This window comes from Miscanthus floridulus, chromosome 11 (genome assembly GCF_019320115.1).
Source record: "Miscanthus floridulus cultivar M001 chromosome 11, ASM1932011v1, whole genome shotgun sequence".
NCBI classification, from domain to species: Eukaryota; Viridiplantae; Streptophyta; class Magnoliopsida; order Poales; family Poaceae; genus Miscanthus; species Miscanthus floridulus.
In genome coordinates, this window is record NC_089590.1 from 42,831 (window position 1) to 64,200 (window position 21,370).

Sequence of the window (21,370 nt, forward strand, 5' to 3'; positions counted from 1 at the left end):
GGCATGCCCCTCATCCTTGGGCAGACAGACCCCTACTCATAGGCAACCACGACGCAGGAAGAGGAGTGGACGTGTTGCAAAGGTGAGATGAAGTGGCACTTCACTGGTTTTGCAATTGCATTTGATTTCCTTGTAGAATGTTTAAATTTGACCATATAGTGGATCTGTAGGGCTGCAAAACAATGTCTGAATTGTAGGTACTGGAAGTTAGATTTCATTTTAATGGGGAATTTGTTCTTGATGCGTCAAAGATGTCGTATTGCGATGGGGATTGTGGAGTGTCCCACATAGAGAAGGACAAGATATCTATCCCAGAACTTGAAGGCCACCTATTGGATCACACAACTTTTCCTAGATCTGTTAGGATATTCTAGTTGCCATATGGTGTAGAATTGAACAGTGGAATGAGATTACTTGTAGATGACAAGTCATGTTTGGACATGATTAATGAGCTAGGAACTGCTAGAGCTATAGATATATACACTGAATCAGTTGACATGGGTGGGAATGAAGAATCTAGAACACAGTATGCAGATGAGGATGTATTTGCCATATTTTGAGATGATAATATCATTGATTTGGATCATGTAGAACCTATTGTTGAGGAACAAACTATCCAAAATAGGGACAAATTTGTTCAGAGTGGTAACATGCTGTGTTTGGAAGGTCCAACCCATGGTCAGGATAGTCTGAATGAAGAAGAATAAGCAGAAGATTTAGAATTAGAGAGTGATGGCTATGACACTATAGGTTTCACAAGTTATGAAGATGATGAAGTTAGGGAGATAAGAACCAAATACAAAGAGTTTATGTTAGAAGTAAAGAAGAGAGGAGATATTCCAATGGACAACCCAATTGAGGTTGATGGCATACAAGGTGGAGATATTCCATTAGACAGTAATAATCAGGTCTTAGAAGGTGGAGATGGTGTTGAATACTTTGATTCAGATGGTGATGCATCATATGATGAGGACAGTGATGGTGCCTTTACAAGAAGGAAGTGCAGGTTCCCAATATTTGACAGTTCTACTGATACTCCATAGTTTGCAGTTGACATGTGCTTTAGAGGAAATGATCAATTGAAGGATGCTATAGAGAGGTATGCACTAAAGATGAAGATAAATATCAGATATGTGAAGAATGAGCAAAAAAGGATTAGGGCTATTTGTAGGTGGAAAGGTTGTCCTTGGCTTCTATATGCTTCCCATAACTCAAGATCTGATTGGTTTTAGATTGTAACTTATAATCCCAACCATGCTTATTGTCCTGAGCTTAAAAATAAAAGGTTATCTACAAGTAGGATATGTGAGAGGTATGAGAGTACTATCAAGGCTAATCCATCTTGGAAGGCTAGAGCAATGAAGGAGACAGTACAAGAGGACATGGGAGTGGATGTGTCAATCACAATGGTTAAGAGAGCAAAGGCATGTGTAATGAAGAAAATAATGGATACTCAGACTGGTGAGTACTCCAAGTTGTTTGACTATGCTCTGGAGTTGTAGCGTAGTAATCCTAGAACTAGTGTGCATGTTGCCCTTGACCTAGAGGAAGAAGACCATGTGTTTCAGAGGTTTTACGTATGTTTTGATGCATGTAGAAGAGGATTCTTAGAAGGATGCAGGAGGATAATTGGGCTTGATGGTTGTTTCCTTAAGGGGCCATTGAAAGGTGAGTTGTTATCAGCTATTGGCAGGGATGCAAATAATCAGATTTACCCAATTGCATGGGCTGTCGTGGAATATGAGAATAAAGACTCATGGAATTGGTTTCTTAGGCATCTTCAGAAAGACATCAACATACCTGTTGGAGCAGCAGGCTAGGTGTTTATAACAGACCAACAAAAGATAAATTTATGTCTATTTATGTCAATTTTATGCAGGGGCTATTTTAATCATTAAAACAAAATGTTTAAATCATTTGTGTCCATTTTATGCAGGGGCTGCTAAGCATAGTATCTACATTGTTTCCATTTGCTGAGCATAGGATGTGTGCACGCTACATCTATGCCAACTCCATAGAAAGAAATATAGGTTGCAAGAGTACCAAAAGAGGTTTTGGAAGATTGCAAAGGCACCTAATGAGCAGTTGTTTAAGCATTACAAGAGTAAGCTTGCTGCAAAAACTCCTCGGGGATGGCAGGATTTGGAGAAAACAAATCCTATTCATTGGTCTCGAGCTTGGTTTAGACTTGGATCCAATTGTGAATCAGTTGACAACAACATGAGTGAATCATTCAATAGTTGGATTATAGAATCAAGGTTCAAGCCTATTATTACTATGTTGGAGGACATCAGGATCCAGGTGACTAGAAGAATCCAAGAAAATAGGAGTAATAGTGAGAGGTGGACAATGCCAGTGTGTCCTAACATTATCAGGAAATTCAACAAGATTAGGCATAGGACATAGTTTTGTCATGTCTTATGGAATGGTGATGCTGGATTTGAAGTGAGAGACAAAAAAAATAGGTTCACAGTAGACCTGAGAAGCAAGACATGCTCATGTAGGTACTGGCAAGTCTCTGGGATTCCATGCCAACATGATTGTGCTGCCCTATTCAAAATGGCACAAGAGCCTAACAATTACATACATGAGTGCTTCTCACTTAAGACATACAAGAAGACATACCAACATGTACTGCAGCCAGTGGAACATGAGTCAGCTTGGCCTGTGTCTCCAAATCCCAAACCATTGCCTCCTAGAGTAAAAAAGATGTTAGGCCGACCAAAGAAAAATAGGAGAAAAGACCCTTCAGAGCCAGTGAAATCTGGAACCAATTCGTCAAAAGTTGGTACTAAAATTAGATGTCGTCGCTGTGGAATTTATGGTCACAACTCGAGGACATGCTCTATGAAAATGGTGTTTACTGAATTTACTATTTTTCCTTGCTGCACTATATTCATTCCTTACTCATTTTACTAACTTGGTCCATACTGTACAACAGCAAGAATAAGCTGGGTCATATAATCCTCCCACCACCAATGCAAGTCACTCAAGCCCATTGCAAATTGAACCTGCACAGTCGAAGCAAACTAAAGGAAAATCCATAGCGGCATCATCAAGTAAGAGTAAGATGCCTGAGGGTTCATCATTTATACAGGTTAGTAATAATTCCGACATGTCCATGCTACAGCCTAAGTAAATTGTATATTTGCCTAAATTGGCTTTGCTGTTTATAATCTAGCCATAAGAGAAGACTGATATCTTTTGGAGAGAGTACTCAAGCATCTGCGAAGTCAAGTGCTCAAGCATCGGCAAAGGCATCTGTTGGAGGGAGTGCTTTTGTTGTCATTGAAACCAATGCTGGGACTGCTGGCTCATTTGCAAAGGCAACAATCAATGTAAAAGGTGGATGTGCCTCTGCAAAAATCCATTCGATTTCACTTGGCTGTGGATCAGCATCAGGCCAAAGCAGCTCATCCCAGAAAAAAACAACAGAGCTGGTGAATTCAAAGAATAAGATGATGTAGCTTGCCAATGTAGTTTCAAAGCAGCAATGCTTTTGTATCACTTAGTCATAATGTCGTGAACACTTGTATTTGTTATGTCAAAACCATGAGCATGAGACATGTTAAATTTGTTTTTGCATTCATTTCTCATTGCCTCAAACAGTGGTTACATAATGAGCCATATGCCATAAGCAATTACAATGCTAAAACAAATTAAGATTACAATGCACTCTCGTTGTTCTCTAATAGTACATTTCAGTTCACAAATTTCTTGTTTCGCTCTCTGTCGATCAGCATACATATCATCCCATTGTCCAGCTGAATGTTCGTACAGCTCCAACATGCTGTGCCTCATGGAAACTAGGTCCTGAATCACCCTTTTTGCTCTACCTTCAAAGTGTTCATCGATCCAATACTTGAAATCACAAGGCTGCTCAACTTGTGAGCACGCCAGGAACCTTCTTCCTGTGTCTGGACTAGACCAACAACAACACAAAATTAGGGAGAATCCATGCCGGCATGTAAGCCCTGTCCTCACCAGCATCCCCTCTGAATGTTGTTCAAGCAGTGTTTCAAGCTACACCAAATCGATGATTTTTTTTTATCAAAAATCAAATCAATCCCCGATTCAAATCAACCCTAGCCCAAACGCCAACAACTCTATACTCACCTCCACTGCGCGCGCAGCTTCATGAGCGCCAGAACTCGACGCTCCGGGATCTGGCGCTACTCCCCTTATTGGTGTCGACCTTCTCCCTCTCCCCTCCCTGGATCCATGCTCCATGGGGATACAGGCCACAGCGGTCGCCACCTCCACAATGGAGCGAACAGATGGGGGAGCGATGGAGCTAGCATATGGGGGAGACAGGGGAGATGAATCAAATGAAGCAGATGAGGGAGAGGGAACTGGGGACCCGGCGGCCAGTGGGTCTTCTTCTCCGGTGGCGACGATGAACAGAGAGGACGAGCGAACAGAGAGGACGAGGACGAGAGGGAGGAAACGGGGAAGAGGGAAACACCGTCAGCCGCCCAACGGGTAAAGAAGTGAGTGAGGGGTAGGACAGACATCACGCATGTCTAGCTAGCCACGTGGCGTGCTGTCAAGGGGAACGGACGAGATTGAGTCCGAAATCGATTGTTGAAGGACGAAAGTGGACAATTTGATAGTTCAGGGGCCAAATTGAGCCTCGGGCGATAGTTTAGGGACGAAAATGGCTATTTCGCCATATACAAACACTCATTAAATGTATATTATAAAGCTAGCAACAAATTGTTGATATATCCTCTAAAATACCATAGAAGGTATAAGAATAATGGTGACTTTGGCAATTGAATTATTCCCTAAATGCCAAATGCAAGACTGGATTTATTATTTAGTGGTACAATCAAAGTCCTGAAGATTTGTAGAACATATAATTTAAAAATCCACTAAGAAAGAATTATAAGTACTCAAACTCTAGTATAAGTTTGATACACTATCTAGAAGAAATTGAACATTGTAACTTATTTATTCCCATAATCCTCCGAAAGGATTTATTACTTTGAAGGATAAAATTTATTTGTTTTGCACAACTAATAAGTAGTTATTATGCATGAAGCATATTGCTCTTGTTAATTACCATATAATTCATAGAAGACTTATGAGCCATCTTTTTGAAAGATACAATATTGTGGTACTACATACCATTATTAAGCACACATTTATGAAAAGTGTGGTTCGAGCAATGAAGTTCAAAATTTGGCTTTATGAGGGGAGTATATTTTTATTGAATCTACCTTGAAGGGAAACTACTAGAATTACAAAGATCAAGTAGATCATATTTGCTAAAACACTGAAGTTTATGCATAGATCATGAAAATAAATATCTATCATGAAGAATAGAATATCTTGAAGAATACATGACTAAGAAGGTTAAATGTTGTATTCTTTTTTCCTATGTGAGTTTTTACTTAAAGGTTTCTCACACATGGTTTTTAATGAGACAACATATGCAATGCAATTAATGAATGCATGTACTCTTTTCTCCAAGAACCGTTTTTTCCCACCAGATTTTCGGATGGAGTTTTTAACGAGGCATGTGTATATCATGGTAATCGCCCCAAGGGGGAGTGTTGTAAAATATATGGATTCTATCCTAGAAGGAAAGGAGAAGGAGGAATCCTAATGTTTGTATGTGGGCTCTTACCAAACTCTTAGACCTTGGCAGGACTATATATATGTGAGAGTTCTATGTTGTAATGACCAATATTCAGATAAATAAAGAATAGTCTCTCTATCTTGTGTCTATTTGTTCTTCTATTTTTACTTACTATGTTCATCATGAGAGACGGAGAGGAAAATATCCTAACCGCTGGCAACATGTTTTATAACAAAAACGTCATCCTAAATAAATGCTTGTGTACGGATAATGAGACATTGGGGGGCCTCAACTAAGATTAGGCACCGCTTGGGCGCCAAACAGTTTGGCGTCGGCGCCAAATCTCTGCCGTCGCTCCGCATTCTCCTCCCTAGCTTGTCTTGTTCTGCTCTCCCCACTTCATCTTGTCTCTACCTGCCTGTATCTCTCACTTAGGAGCTCAGTTCCCTTCCACTTCCGCCTTTTGGTCACCGGCCATGGCGCCCACCTTGCCACGACTTACGTCTGGCGCTGCTCTGTCCTCCTCGTCGCCGTCGTCGACCGGCCCCAAGCCCGACGTCATCATCCTGTCCTCCGACGACGAGCTGGAGGCGAGCAGCTAGAAGAGGTCGTCATCGGCCGGCTCCAAGCCCAACGTCATCACCCTGTCCTCCTCCTCTGATTTGGAACAAGAGGCGAGCAACTGGAAGATGTCATCATCGGCCGACTCGAAGGCAGGCCCCGTCGTCTTGACCTCCTCCTACTCTGACTCCGATGGCGAGCTCCTCGCCAACTGCCGGAAGAGGCGTTCACCGCGCAACGTGGCCTGGGTCTTCTCCTACGAGGTCAAGATCCTCACTGCGCTCGCCGACGAGCGCCTCGAGTCCTGGCGGCTGCCAGGCTCTTTGTCTGCGCTCCTCGACGCCATCTGCCGCTGGGTCGACCTGAAGCGGGAGAACGCCACATCCGGTGACGTCACCAAGAAGGTGCACAACCTCAAGGACAGGTTCAAGAAGGTGATCGCCTCCGGTGGCTCGAGCGGTGAGCTCCGCGACAGGGAGCTCTACGACCTGTCGGTGAAGGTCTGGCCGGAGCTCCTCCCGTCGATTGAGAGCATTTCGTCGTCGTCTTCTTCGTCAGATGGAACCTGCAGCCACTGATGGCGATCGATCAGGGAGGAGCTTGGAGCCTAGAACGATGGTTCCAGCACTTTTGTTGATGCTCCAGCTAGACCTTCACCGATGGAGATCGATCATCCACTTCCGTTTGTTCCTGGCTTCCTGCTCCTGGTCTTCGTATACGGAGGTAAGAATGAAGAAACTGGCCCTAATCACTACCGGAGACCGGCTCTTTGTCGAGTGCCAGGTGGTTTGCCAAGTGTTGTTTTTCGGGCACTCGGCAAAGACGCTTTTGCCGAATGTTTTTTTTGACACTCGGCAAAGAGGCTCTTTGCCGAGTGTTTTTTTAACACTCGGCAAATAAGCTCTTTGCCGAGTGTTTTTTTTGACACTCGGCAAAGAGCTTATTTGCCGAGTGTTTTTTTGACACTCGGCAAAGAGCTTCTTTGCCGAGTGTTATTTTTTTGACACTCGACAAAGAAAATTTCAAAGCACATTTTGAAGCAGTAAATTAATTCAAATGAAAAAGTTTTCAACTACAAAGTTGTATAACTCATCAAGATGTACAATGTTTGTTTTGGTCTTTTCTTCATACGACAAAGTGAAAATAAATTTGTTCACAAATCTAACATATCTCCCTTGTAGTTTATGAAACTACAAGAGAGATATATAAGATTTGTGAACAATGTTAGAACGGCCATGTCGGATGAACAGATGACCAAACAACCAAAATAAACTTTGTAGATCTCGAAAAGTTATGAAACTTTGTAATTGACAACTTTTTGATTTGAAAACATCTTGTCATGCAAAACTGCGTTTGAATTTTAAAATGTTAAAATTCGAACTTTTCAAACGACCTCGGATGAAAAAACAACCAAAATAAACTCTGTAGATCTCGAAAAGTTATGAAACATTGTAGTTGACAACTTTTTGATTTGAAAACATCTTGTCATGCAAAACTGTGTTTGAATTTCAAAATTTTAAAATTCAAATTTTGTAAACGACATCGGATGAAAAAACTTCCTAAACTAAAAGTGTAGATCGCGAAAAGTTATGAAACTTTGTAGTTTACAACTTTTTGATTTGAAAACATCTTGTCATGCAAAACTGTGTTTGAATTTCAAAATTTTAAAATTCAAATTTTGTAAACGACCTCGGATGGAAAAACTTCCTAAACTAAAAGTGTAGATCTTGAAAAGTTATGAAACTTTGTAGTTTACAACTTTTTTATTTGAATTCGTTTAGGACATCAAACATGTAATTTACACTCGGTTTAGTATAATATATTGGGAACTAAAACGGAATCCAGACACAAGTGAGAGTGTTGTGTAGTGGTAGAGTAGGTACATGCACAGCGGGAGGTCTCGGGTTCGAATCGCGTTGGCCGCGTAGCCATGAAATTCACGCGAAAAATATCGTAGATGGGTGGGCACTGGCCGGTGGGGGCCTCCATTGATAAAAAATATTTTTTGGATAAAAATTCCTATTTTTTCGGGTTTTTTTCGGTTTCAACTTTGCTGAGTATCGGGCACTCGGCAAAGGCTTTGCCGAGTGCCCGATAAAAGACACTCGGCAAAGTTAGCTTTGTCGTCACTGTTTTTAACGAGTGCTGTTCGCCGAGTGTTACGCTCAGCGAACCATTTGCCAAGTATTTTATGTCTTTTGCCGAGTGTTTCGGGCACTCGGCAAACTCAAAGAGTCCGATAGTGAATAAGCAGCCAAGCCTCCTAATCAATATTTGCTCTTGTCCCCAATCTTTATTTTTACTTCTTTAATTAGACTGTCTTGGTGCTGGATAGCATCGCCACCTTTTTGGCTCCTCCCAGTCCCAGCTCCCAGCAACCTCCGATCCGATCGAGAACGCATGGCCTTCTGGGGTAAGGACTCCAATCACCAGCTAACTTTCCATCGCCGATCAATTTTATTTACTCCACCGCGAGTCTATCCATAGCCGGATCCATTTTTTTTTCTTCTGAATCTTATGCTTTGCAGCTGTGGAGGTGAAGCCTTGCGAGCCGTACGTCCATGAGTCCTCCCGCCGAGGCCACCTCCGCATCACCCAGGTGATGAACGAAACCCCCGCCCCCCTCTTCTCTCTCTCATACACAGATGACCAAGAAACGTATCTTTGTTTCACTGGTCACAGTGCGAATGTGCGATAGGTACACGATTAATTCAGTCGAGCTAGCTCGTGTAGTTCTTATCACTGCGAGTATGATTTCCCTTTAATTACTCTCAACTCAAGGTTCCGGCCTTCCGGGTCTTTGTTTAATTGTTGTGATTGTGGTTGTGCTTCTAGTGAATAATTTATTTGACTAGGTTGTTTCAAAGTATTTAACCATTGGTGAAAGAGTTTGGATTTTATACCCACGGCATTTAACTATTAGACATGGTTCCACTTTATGTTTAGAAATGCAGTGATAAGGGCATAGGGCTGGGGTACCATTCAATAAACTACACGAAAGTTAAGAGGTTCTGTCGCTACAAATTTCAGTACTATGCCTATGCTGATATCAAGATTCCTGGTCTTTGTTTAACAATTGGGTTCATAAAGTTTGCATCTTTTCTTGTTCTGGTTCCCAGGTGTACCAGGTTCCTAGTCACTGCCTCCAAGGATTAGTTTACATTAGTAGGCTACCTCAAAGTATTTGACTGCGATTGATGCTATTTGATAGTGAAGAGGACATAGCCAATCTTTGCGCACAGTTGTGATCATCGCCTAAAAATAGTTTGCCTTGGACACTGCAAAGTATTGAGTGCATCACTACAGTCAAACTGCGCCCCTTACTTCCTCCTACATACATTCTGATGTCCTCTGTTTTCAAGGCACTGATTGCCCCACTTTAGTACAACCAGTGCACCATAGAACACTCTGCATAGAAATAGGAAATATGATTGTAAGTAGTTTCAGGTTTCACTTTCAGCATAATGTTCCAGAATCCAAAACAATGATGTCTATTTGGGAAAGAAACTAAGAGGAGAGTTGAGACTAAAGTATACTAATATAAACTTCATTGTTTGAAGGCACCAAACTCCCGAATAAAATTTGGAATTTGTGATATCAAACTCTGCAAATAAACTGAAAATTTGTCGATAGGAAGTGGTCATCACCCTTTTGTCTTGGCAACTGCTATTTGTACCATACTTTTTTCTGCCCATCTTAAATGTGTTACCCTTCCAGTTTGCACTTGCTCTGAAATATTTTTTATATGCTGAAAGATGCATTTTACATTTGTGTCAAATTACCCCTCCAATTCCAAAAGAACGCTGTTCAGGCTGCATCCTGTCTGACTTGTAAACTTCGGGAGCTAATATATGTTTTATCACCACTAGTGAAACCACATGTTGCCAAAATGACACTAGTCTATGTCAATGACAAATGAGGTTGGGTCTTACATGTCATTCACAGGCACAATGATACAATTTTTCGAGTCATATAATGGGCTCAACACATGAAAGATATTCGTAGATTTTGTAAACAAATGGTTTGAAATCTATTGAAAGTTTGAAACAGAATAACTGGTCGGTTAGTGTCAATGTCTAAAGCAGCATTCTTCTACTGGATGGATTCCCACCTATTGCATTTCATGCTTGCTGCAGTGTGCTTGCCAAATAAAATGTGTGATTTCTAGATTTACTTGCTTCTTTGTGTGTTCCTAACCTCAGATATGATAGGAGTTGTCCCTAAATATTCTTCTCAAGTTTTATGTAGTTTTAGTTACTGCTTAAATATCAATTTTATATGAGCTGGATAAAATCTTCGGCACTGACCTGTCAGATGAAACGATCTTTCACAACCATGTTAGTCATGCCTTTCAGATAATATATATTTAATTTAATGCGACTTGTTTGTATTAGAATGGTTTAGAGTTAGTTGGACTAGTATACACATGAGTGAAAGGATGTGGATGCTTGTGATAACGATTGCGACTTGTTTCTATTAAAATGGTTTACACTTAATCGGATTGGTATATATATGACAGTGACAGGATGTAAGATGCTTGTGATAAGAAATGGAGCCTGTGTCTATGAAGTAATAAGATTACTGTCCCCTTGTAATTAACAGATGAATATTGTATATATTCATTTAGTTCAGTGCATTCTTTGATTGATTTCCGTCCTCTGCCAGTGCTTGTGTTCTTATCTCTGTTCTTTTGCTGCATTTGGATGTCGTTCTTTCAAGAACCTTGTTTTAGGACATGTTTTATTCATTATTGATCGTTTTGTTTAATTGATGTAGCTGGTCAATCTGGTGTTGCTAATAACAAAATGTTTTTAGCATATCTAGTTATATTCTACATATGCAGTAGAGAAAGGTTGCACCATGGAGGGCATGTGTTCTATTACTTGTCTCTTTTGTATCCAAAGCTTTATTTGTTCATTCAGTGGCTTATAATAGATGATGTATGCTCTTAATCTGCAACTACAGGAAACCCCAGATAGCTTAGTTTTGTGGTACAATGCAAACAGATTAAAAAATGTGGATTTACCAGTAACATTACATGGAACATTTTCTATATTTATGCCAATTCAAAACAATTTTAAAAACTTGGAAGCTATGCATGACAATTCATCAAAACACCTGCTATAGAAAATATTTTCTGCATTGTTTGCTATACAGAACATGTGCAATGTTTAAGAAACTCTTGATTACTAAAGCATGTTTCTTTTTTTGTGTATTTTTCAGGCTACACTAGGTAATCTTGAGAGTGTTGGTTGGAGCACCATAGAATGCAGTGTTGGTAGTATGATGCCTGTGAGGCTCTGCGCATTGAAGTCTACATCGGGCATGTACAGATTAGACCTGGAATATGACGAGGAGCAAAATGTTGTTTTCTCTGTGATTGGGGATAGTTCAGTTCACCTGGCAGGATACTACAAGTAAGTGTATATATTATTCTTGGTATTGTTTTACATTGTTCTGGTATAAACATCAAATCACTAGAGTTTTACATTGTTCAGTATTCTTGGTAGAGCAACATTTTCCATTGCACAAATCAAAAAGTACATTTCATGCGTAGTTCGCAAGGGGTGGGGTGGCGCACTGTGCTTTAAGCTAAGGTATTGTTTTATTAATTTGGTCAGGTAATAGTTTGGCACTATTAAATTAGTACATTTTCAAGGTATTGAGTCTAACTGAATAGTAATTGAGTACTATTGATAAGACGGTAGGTCAGTTAAAGTTGTCGGTTTGCTTGTTTGTTTTGTCTTTACTTTTTCCTTTTTGCCACAACATGAAGGAAAAAAGAACTTCAACATATATGATGCTATAGTTGGTAAATCTAGATGGACAAGCACCAGTTCAATTTAATTATGTACTTATTTTATACATTAATGTACTAATATAATATTTTTTGTAGTTATTATCATACAGTCACATAAACTACACATCAGAGCCTTAGTTTTTTGTTTGGGTGTAGCATATATATCGTTCAACACAGAAGACTTGTGTTAGGAATGGCCCAAAATGGTTGCGTATGCCTTTCCTAGTTCAAGATTGTTGCTTACCTGATATCTTTTAGAGCCTATGTACATGAAATTAATCAGATATAATTAGATTTACAATTGCATGTAGCATATTATATCAGCACACAAAACTTGTGTTATGAATGGACCATAATGGTTGGATATGCCTTTCCTAGTTCAAGAGCTGTTGCTTACCTGTGATATCATTTAGAGCCTATATATATACATGAAATCAATGAGATATAAATGGACCATAAGCTCTAAATCATGGTACTATCTTGATTTGTACTTATTTGTTGTGTACATGTTTTATCTCTGTAGGATCCCTGATGTTGTGCCAACGTACAAGCTCTTGTAACACAAAGTCAAGAAGCTGATGATCGTGAAACCACACATGTTCACAGTATTGCACAGGAAACCACACATGTTCATGGTATTGCACAGGAACACAATGCTCTAGACACTGAAGTACATAATGATGGTACAAATCAAATGGTTGAGCAAGCTGGTATTAATGCTGCTATCAACGTAGACGTGCTTGTAACACAATGCTCTAGAGACCAAAGTACATAATGATGGTCCAAATCAAATGGTTGGGCAATCTGGTCTTAACATGAAGTAAGGAATAAAACTAGTTGACTCATCTAGTATATTTTTTTTCTCTTTCTAATTATTTATTTTCATAGTGTGTATGTTTCATTTTGTAGGATCTCTGATGAAGTATCTCTTGGTTCTGGTTATCGTCCAGTCTACAAAGAAGATGTAGGAGACCCTATCGACGAGTTGAAAATAGATGAACTAAAATCGAGAGATTGTAATGCTGAAATAGCATCTGATGGGAAGGAGGTCATCCTCAACTCAACCTTAGTATATATTAACATTCATTAGCTTGTATAATTTTTTGTGCATCTGATAGAATTGTATTAGATGTTTATAACAATGTCTAAGCTTTTTTTAGCAAAGTCTTACCTCTTATAGCAAATTAGAATCTCTCTCCCCTCCCTGTTCGTGCACAAAATTATTGATGACTACTCTTAAATAATATATCACAGTATGGGCAGTTTTTTATACATTCCTTGACCTAGGAAAAAGGAACACGTTAATGATTTTAAGGTTACTTGTGTAGGTTGAAGTGAAATATATTGGAATGGTGAAGGATGGGAAAGTTTTTGACTCTTCTGAAGGTCACCCTGCCACTTTCAAGTTCACGCTCGGTAAAAGATTGACAAAAGCTTTCATTTCTGTTCCATGTCTAATCCTTTAGATGATCACAACGTATATGCATATTCTGATGGTTTCAGGTGCTCACAAAGTAATTGCTGGATGGGAGCAAGGAATTCAGGGTTATAAGCATTCTTTACTAAAGCACACATCTCATCTTTATTTTTGTGATAATTTGGTTGAAACCAGCTTTAGTTTGTCCTGTAGGCATGCGTGTCGGTGGGAAAAGGAAACTGACCATTCCTCCTGCTCTGGCGTGAGTGTCTCATTTCATTCACGTGCTTCTTTTCTTTCATTAGAATATGCACGTTCACGTTTCATGCACACTTGTGGAAGGCAAAACTAAATTTGTGCTTATTTTTTAGGTATAAGGACAAACCACAAAAGAAAACAAGACCAGATGAACCACAAAAGGAGACGATACCAGACGAACCACAAATGGAGATAATACCAGCCAACTCATGGCTTGTTTATGAAATTGAGTTATTTAGAGTGTCGGATCCTGGTGAAGAGAAACCTAAAAAGAAGAAGTCGAAGAAGTCCCGTTCGGTGAATCGTCACTAGATTGGAGCAGCAAATGATATATTTTGGTTCCCTTTCAGATAGCACATCATACTCAGTACAAACTAGAGTTCTTTTGATGTATTGTGGCATGGGGTATGTCGTTGGATCAGTGGATGGTGAACTTATTGACACGACCAGTGGATGGTCACTTGTCAATAAGTTCACCATCCACTGATCCAACGACATACCCCATGTCACAATACATCAAAAGAACTCTAGTCTGTACTGAGTATGATGTGCTATCTAAAAAGGAACCAAAATACATCATTTGCTGCTCCAATCTAGTGACGATTCACCGAACGGGACTTCTTCGACTTCTTCTTTTTAGGTTTCTCTTCACCAGGATCCGACACTCTAAGTAACTCAATTTCATAAACAAGTCATGAGTTGGCTGGTATTATCTCCATTTGTGGTTCGTCTGGTATCGTCTCCTTTTGTGGTTCATCTGGTCTTGTTTTCTTTTATGGTTTGTCCTTATACCTAAAAAATAAGCACAAATTTAGTTTTCCCTTCCACAAGTGTGCATGAAACGTGAACGTGCATATTCTAATGAAAGAAAAGAAGCATGTGAATGAAATGAGACACTCACGCCAGAGCAGGAGGAATGGTCAGTTTCCTTTTCCCACCGATGCCTACAGGACAAACTAAAGCTGGTTTCAACCAAATTATCACAAAAATAAAGATGAGATGTGTGCTTTAGTAAAGAATGCTTATAACCCTGAATTCCTTGCTCTCATCCAGCAATTACTTTGTGAGCATCTGAAACCATCAGAATATGCATATATGTTGTGATCATCTAAAGGATTAGACATGGAACAGAAATGAAAGCTTTTATCAATCTTTTACCGAGCGTGAACTTGAAAGTGGCAGGGTGACCTTCAGAAGAGTCAAAAACTTTCCCATCCTTCAGCATTCCAATATATTTCACTTCAACCTACACAAGTAACCTTAAAATCATTAACGTGTTCCTTTTTCCCAGGTCAAGGAATGTATAAAAAACTGCCCATACTGTGATATATTATTTAAGAGTAGTCATCAATAATTTTGTGCACGGACAGGGAGAGGAGAGAGATTCTAATTTACTATAAGAGGTAAGACTTTGCTAAAAAAAAGCTTAGACATTGTTATAAACATCTAATACAATTCTATCAGATGCACAAAAAATTATACAAGCTAATGAATGTTAATATATACTAAGGTTGAGTTAAGGATGACCTCCTTCCCATCAGATGCTATTTCAGCATTACAATCTCCCGATTTTAGTTCATCTATTTTCAACTCGTCGATAGGGCCTCCTACATCTTCTTTGTAGACTGGACGATGACCAGAACCAAGGGATACTTCATCAGAGATCCTACAAAATGAAACATACACACTATGAAAATAAATAATTAGAAAGAGAAAAAAAATATACTAGATGAGTCAACTAGTTTTATTCCTTATTTCATGTTAAGACCAGATTGTCCAACCATTTGATTTGGACCATCATTATGTACTTTGGTCTCTAGAGCATTGTGTTACAAGCGCGTCTACGTTGACAACAGCATTAATACCAGCTTGCTCAACCATTTGATTTGTACCATCATTATGTACTTCAGTGTCTAGAGCATTGTGTTCCTGTGCAATACCATGAACATGTGTGGTTTCCTGTGCAATACCGTGAACATGTGTGGTTTCACGATCATCAGCTTCTTGACTTTGTGTTACAAGAGCGTGTACGTTGGCACAACATCAGGGATCCTACAGAGATAAAACATGTACACAACAAATAAGTACAAATCAAGATAGTACCATGATTTAGAGCTTATGGTCCATTTATATCTCATTGATTTCATGTATATATATAGGCTCTAAATGATATCACAGGTAAGCAACAGCTCTTGAACTAGGAAAGGCATATCCAACCATTATGGTCCATTCATAACACAAGTTTTGTGTGCTGATATAATATGCTACACGCAATTGTAAATCTAATTATATCTGATTAATTTCATGTACATAGGCTCTAAAAGATATCAGGTAAGCAACAATCTTGAACTAGGAAAGGCATACGCAACCATTTTGGGCCATTCCTAACACAAGTCTTCTGTGTTGAACGATATATATGCTACACCCAAACAAAAAACTAAGGCTCTGTTGTGTAGTTTATGTGACTGTATGATAATAACTACAAAAATACTATATTAGTACATTAATGTATAAAATAAGTACATAATTAAATTGAACTGGTGCTTGTCCATCTAGATTTACCAACTATAGCATCATATATGTTGAAGTTCTTTTTTCCTTCATGTTGTGGCAAAAAGGAAAAAGTAAAGACAAAACAAACAAGCAAACCGACAACTTTAACTGACCTACCGTCTTATCAATAGTACTCAATTACTATTCAGTTAGACTCAATACCTTGAAAATGTACTAATTTAATAGTGCCAAACTATTACCTGACCAAATTAATAAAACAATACCTTAGCTTAAAGCACAGTGCGCCACCCCACCCCTTGCGAACTACGCATGAAATGTACTTTTTGATTTGTGCAATGGAAAATGTTGCTCTACCAAGAATACTGAACAATGTAAAACTCTAGTGATTTGATGTTTATACCAGAACAATGTAAAACAATACCAAGAATAATATATACACTTACTTGTAGTATCCTGCCAGGTGAACTGAACTATCCCCAATCACAGAGAAAACAACATTTTGCTCCTCGTCATATTCCAGGTCTAATCTGTACATGCCCGATGTAGACTTCAATGCGCAGAGCCTCACAGGCATCATACTACCAACACTGCATTCTATGGTGCTCCAACCAACACTCTCAAGATTACCTAGTGTAGCCTGAAAAATACACAAAAAAAGAAACATGCTTTAGTAATCAAGAGTTTCTTAAACATTGCACATGTTCTGTATAGCAAACAATGCAGAAAATATTTTCTATAGCAGGTGTTTTGATGAATTGTCATGCATAGCTTCCAAGTTTTTAAAATTGTTTTGAATTGGCATAAATATAGAAAATGTTCCATGTAATGTTACTGGTAAATCCACATTTTTTAATCTGTTTGCATTGTACCACAAAACTAAGCTATCTGGGGTTTCCTGTAGTTGCAGATTAAGAGCATGCATCATCTATTATAAGCCACTGAATGAACAAATAAAGCTTTGGATACAAAAGAGACAAGTAATAGAACACATGCCCTCCATGGTGCAACCTTTCTCTACTGCATATGTAGAATATAACTAGATATGCTAAAAACATTTTGTTATTAGCAACACCAGATTGACCAGCTACATCAATTAAACAAAACGATCAATAATGAATAAAACATGTCCTAAAACAAGGTTCTTGAAAGAACGACATCCAAATGCAGCAAAAGAACAGAGATAAGAACACAAGCACTGGCAGAGGACGGAAATCAATCAAAGAATGCACTGAACTAAATGAATATATACAATATTCATCTGTTAATTACAAGGGGACAGTAATCTTATTACTTCATAGACACAGGCTCCATTTCTTATCACAAGCATCTTACATCCTGTCACTGTCATATATATACCAATCCGATTAAGTGTAAACCATTTTAATAGAAACAAGTCGCAATCGTTATCACAAGCATCCACATCCTTTCACTCATGTGTATACTAGTCCAACTAACTCTAAACCATTCTAATACAAACAAGTCGCATTAAATTAAATATATATTATCTGAAAGGCATGACTAACATGGTTGTGAAAGATCGTTTCATCTGACAGGTCAGTGCCGAAGATTTTATCCAGCTCATATAAAATTGATATTTAAGCAGTAACTAAAACTACATAAAACTTGAGAAGAATATTTAGGGACAACTCCTATCATATCTGAGGTTAGGAACACACAAAGAAGCAAGTAAATCTAGAAATCACACATTTTATTTGGCAAGCACACTGCAGCAAGCATGAAATGCAATAGGTGGGAATCCATCCAGTAGAAGAATGCTGCTTTAGACATTGACACTAACCGACCAGTTATTCTGTTTCAAACTTTCAATAGATTTCAAACCATTTGTTTACAAAATCTACGAATATCTTTCATGTGTTGAGCCCATTATATGACTCGAAAAATTGTATCATTGTGCCTGTGAATGACATGTAAGACCCAACCTCATTTGTCATTGACATAGACTAGTGTCATTTTGGCAACATGTGGTTTCACTAGTGGTGATAAAACATATATTAGCTCCCGAAGTTTACAAGTCAGACAGGATGCAGCCTGAACAGCGTTCTTTTGGAATTGGAGGGGTAATTTGACACAAATGTAAAATGCATCTTTCAGCATATAAAAAATATTTCAGAGCAAGTGCAAACTGGAAGGGTAACACATTTAAGATGGGCAGAAAAAAGTATGGTACAAATAGCAGTTGCCAAGACAAAAGGGTGATGACCACTTCCTATCGACAAATTTTCAGTTTATTTGCAGAGTTTGATATCACAAATTCCAAATTTTATTCGGGAGTTTGGTGCCTTCAAACAATGAAGTTTATATTAGTATACTTTAGTCTCAACTCTCCTCTTAGTTTCTTTCCCAAATAGACATCATTGTTTTGGATTCTGGAACATTATGCTGAAAGTGAAACCTGAAACTACTTACAATCATATTTCCTATTTCTATGCAGAGTGTTCTATGGTGCACTGGTTGTACTAAAGTGGGGCAATCAGTGCCTTGAAAACAGAGGACATCAGAATGTATGTAGGAGGAAGTAAGGGGCGCAGTTTGACTGTAGTGATGCACTGAATACTTTACAGTGTCCAAGGCAAACTATTTTTAGGCGACGATCACAACTGTGCGCAAAGATTGGCTATGTCCTCTTCACTATCAAATAGCATCAAGCAGTCAAATACTTTGAGGTAGCCTACTAATGTAAACTAATCCTTGGAGGCAGTGACTAGGAACCTGGTACACCTGGGAACCAGAACAAGAAAAGATGCAAACTTTATGAACCCAATTGTTAAACAAAGACCAGGAATCTTGATATCAGCATAGGCATAGTACTGAAATTTGTAGAGACAGAACCTCTTAACTTTCGTGTAGTTTATTGAATGGTACCCCAGCCCTATGCCCTTATCACTGCATTTCTAAACATAAAGTGGAACCATGTCTAATAGTTAAATGCCGTGGGTATAAAATCCAAACTCTTTCACCAATGGTTAAATACTTTGAAACAACCTAGTCAAATAAATTATTCACTAGAAGCACAACCACAATCACAACAATTAAACAAAGACCCGGAAGGCCGGAACCTTGAGTTGAGAGTAATTAAAGGGAAATCATACTCGCAGTGATAAGAACTACACGAGCTAGCTCGACTGAATTAATCGTGTACCTATCGCACATTCGCACTGTGACCAGTGAAACAAAGATACGTTTCTTGGTCATCTGTGTATGAGAGAGAGAAGAGGGGGGCGGGGGTTTCGTTCATCACCTGGGTGATGCGGAGGTGGCCTCGGCGGGAGGACTCATGGACGTACGGCTCGCCAGGCTTCACCTCCACAGCTGCAAAGCATGAGAAAGATTCAGAAGAAGAAAAAAAGATGGATCCGGCTATGGATAGACTCGCGGTGGAGTAAATAAAATTGATCGCCGATGAAAAGTTAGCTGGTGATTGGAGTCCTTACCCCAGAAGGCCATGCGTTCTCGATCGGATCGGAGGTTGCTGGGAGCTGGGACTGGGAGGAGCCAAAAAGGTGGCGATGCTATCCAGCACCAAGACAGTCTAAATAAAGAAGTAAAAATAAAGATAGGGAACAAGAGCAAATATTGATTAGGGGGGCTTGGCCGCTTAGGGCCAGTTTCTTCGTTCTTACCTCCGTATACGAAGACCAGGAGCAGGAAGCCAGCAACAGACGGAAGTGGATGCCGCCGGCCGCTCGCACTCGCACGGGAGTCGCGATTCGCGAAGATCACCAAGACGCACGGGATCGCTCGTTGCTCGCAGCCTCGCACGGGAGTCACTCACTCGCGCAGGAAGGCGGAGTCGCAGCCGCGCGGCGGAAGGGCACGGGAGTCGCGAACGTGGAAGGCCAGCTCGAACCCCCAGGGCCGGACCTGCCAAGACTCCGGGAGGAAGGCGAAGAGTCGGCTACTACCTGGCTATTATACTAGTAACATTTGCGATATTTGCTAGGAGTACTCCGGTACCGGTAGTGCACTCGTGGTTGACTGGTTGTCTCTCTTGTACGCACGGTTTACGAGGTGAATTGCTGCAATAAACTGGGAGAAGCGAGTGCTACCGTTCGACAAAACAGCTCTTCATGATAAGCTAAAAATGAAATTACTATATTATCTTTCTCTTTATTTTTTTGTCTTACTTCCCTCCGTTTGGGTTTCCTTGTCAACAATTTTTTACTGTAGCAAATTTGACCATCTGTTTTTTTCTTCTAAAAAAAATCTTAGATACTTCAATGTATATAACACTAATAAAATATATTCAATAAAGAATCATATATGTGAAAACTTGATGTATATAAAAATCTTTTGCAGAAAAAACGTATGGTCAAAATTGCTACAGTAAAAAAATTCGGTGACGAAGTAAACGAAAACAGAGGTAGTATTTTGCTCCTCTCTCTGCGCAAGCTTCTTTGCGGCGGCCTTCTTCTCTGCATAGCCGCGCCACTAGCCTCCGCGCCAGCCGCCAGCGACGCCCCTCCCTCGACGATCGCGCCTAGGTGGCCTCATGCCCCAACGGCCGCGCCCCTCCTTTGCTTGGGGCAAATCCGGTGTACTCGCACGGTGGGACCCATGGGCATGGATTGGAGCCAGGTAAAGCTACTATTTTTAGCTCTATCCTACCCTAAATCCATGTGAGAGTAAGATTGGCCCGTTTGGTTCCTTTAGTCTCTAGACTAAACTTTAGTCCTTGCCCTGTTTGATCACAGGACTAAGACCATTAAAGCTGTTAGACAATGACCAAAATACCCTTCTTATCTTCTTCTTCCCCTCTCCCAACAAGACCCTAGGCCCACACGGTGGGTGCCTCTCCGCCGCCCTCGCGCCGCGCCCCTGGCCGGCCCCGCCCCGACGCGACGCCCTGGCCAGATCCGCGTCGTGCCCTGTTCACCATGGCCGGATCCGCGTCGCGCCCTGTCCGCCCCAGCTACGAGCTCCATGTTGGCTCGCTGCCCCTGCCTCGCGCTACTCCCCGCCGGCTCTGTCGCCCGACGCGCGCCGCGCCCTTGGCTGGCCCCACCGCAACACGGCGTCTGGCTGGATCCGCCCCGTGCCCTGTCCACCATGGCCGGATCCACAGTGGTTCCTCGGTGGCTGTGCGTCGCGGCGCTCCTCATTGGCGGCGCGGTGTCACGAACTGGCTACGACGGCGTGGGGGGAGCAGGAGGGGTGGGGACCGGCAATAATTGAGGGGTAGCCCCTGTCCATTGTGCATTTTGGTCCCCTTTAGCCA

At 40.3% G+C, this 21,370-nt stretch overlaps 2 protein-coding genes and 1 pseudogene across 2 annotated transcripts; 2 read left to right on the forward strand and 1 right to left on the reverse strand.

Annotated features, from left to right (window-relative positions):
• Nucleotides 1–251: 251 nt before the first annotated feature.
• On the forward strand, nucleotides 252–3,467 carry LOC136493858 (uncharacterized; annotated as a pseudogene).
• Nucleotides 3,468–8,436: 4,969 nt separating this feature from the next.
• Nucleotides 8,437–13,933, forward strand: LOC136494751 (uncharacterized). Its single transcript, XM_066490926.1, has 9 exons — nucleotides 8,437–8,558; nucleotides 8,674–8,744; nucleotides 11,369–11,562; nucleotides 12,469–12,765; nucleotides 12,855–12,993; nucleotides 13,274–13,361; nucleotides 13,449–13,490; nucleotides 13,576–13,624; nucleotides 13,734–13,933. Exons 4-9 carry the CDS (start codon nucleotides 12,737–12,739, stop codon nucleotides 13,930–13,932), a joined length of 546 nt encoding a protein of 181 aa, XP_066347023.1. The 5' UTR covers nucleotides 8,437–8,558; nucleotides 8,674–8,744; nucleotides 11,369–11,562; nucleotides 12,469–12,736; the 3' UTR covers nucleotide 13,933.
• A 2,640-nt stretch (nucleotides 13,934–16,573) lies between these two features.
• LOC136493867 (peptidyl-prolyl cis-trans isomerase FKBP43-like) lies at nucleotides 16,574–19,701 on the reverse strand. The gene is made up of 3 exons (XM_066489995.1): nucleotides 19,587–19,701; nucleotides 19,394–19,464; nucleotides 16,574–16,771 (listed from the first exon to the last, which is right to left on the reverse strand). The coding sequence occupies exons 1-3, from the start codon at nucleotides 19,597–19,599 to the stop codon at nucleotides 16,574–16,576; spliced, it is 282 nt and encodes a 93-aa protein (XP_066346092.1). The 5' UTR covers nucleotides 19,600–19,701.
• Nucleotides 19,702–21,370: the final 1,669 nt, after the last annotated feature.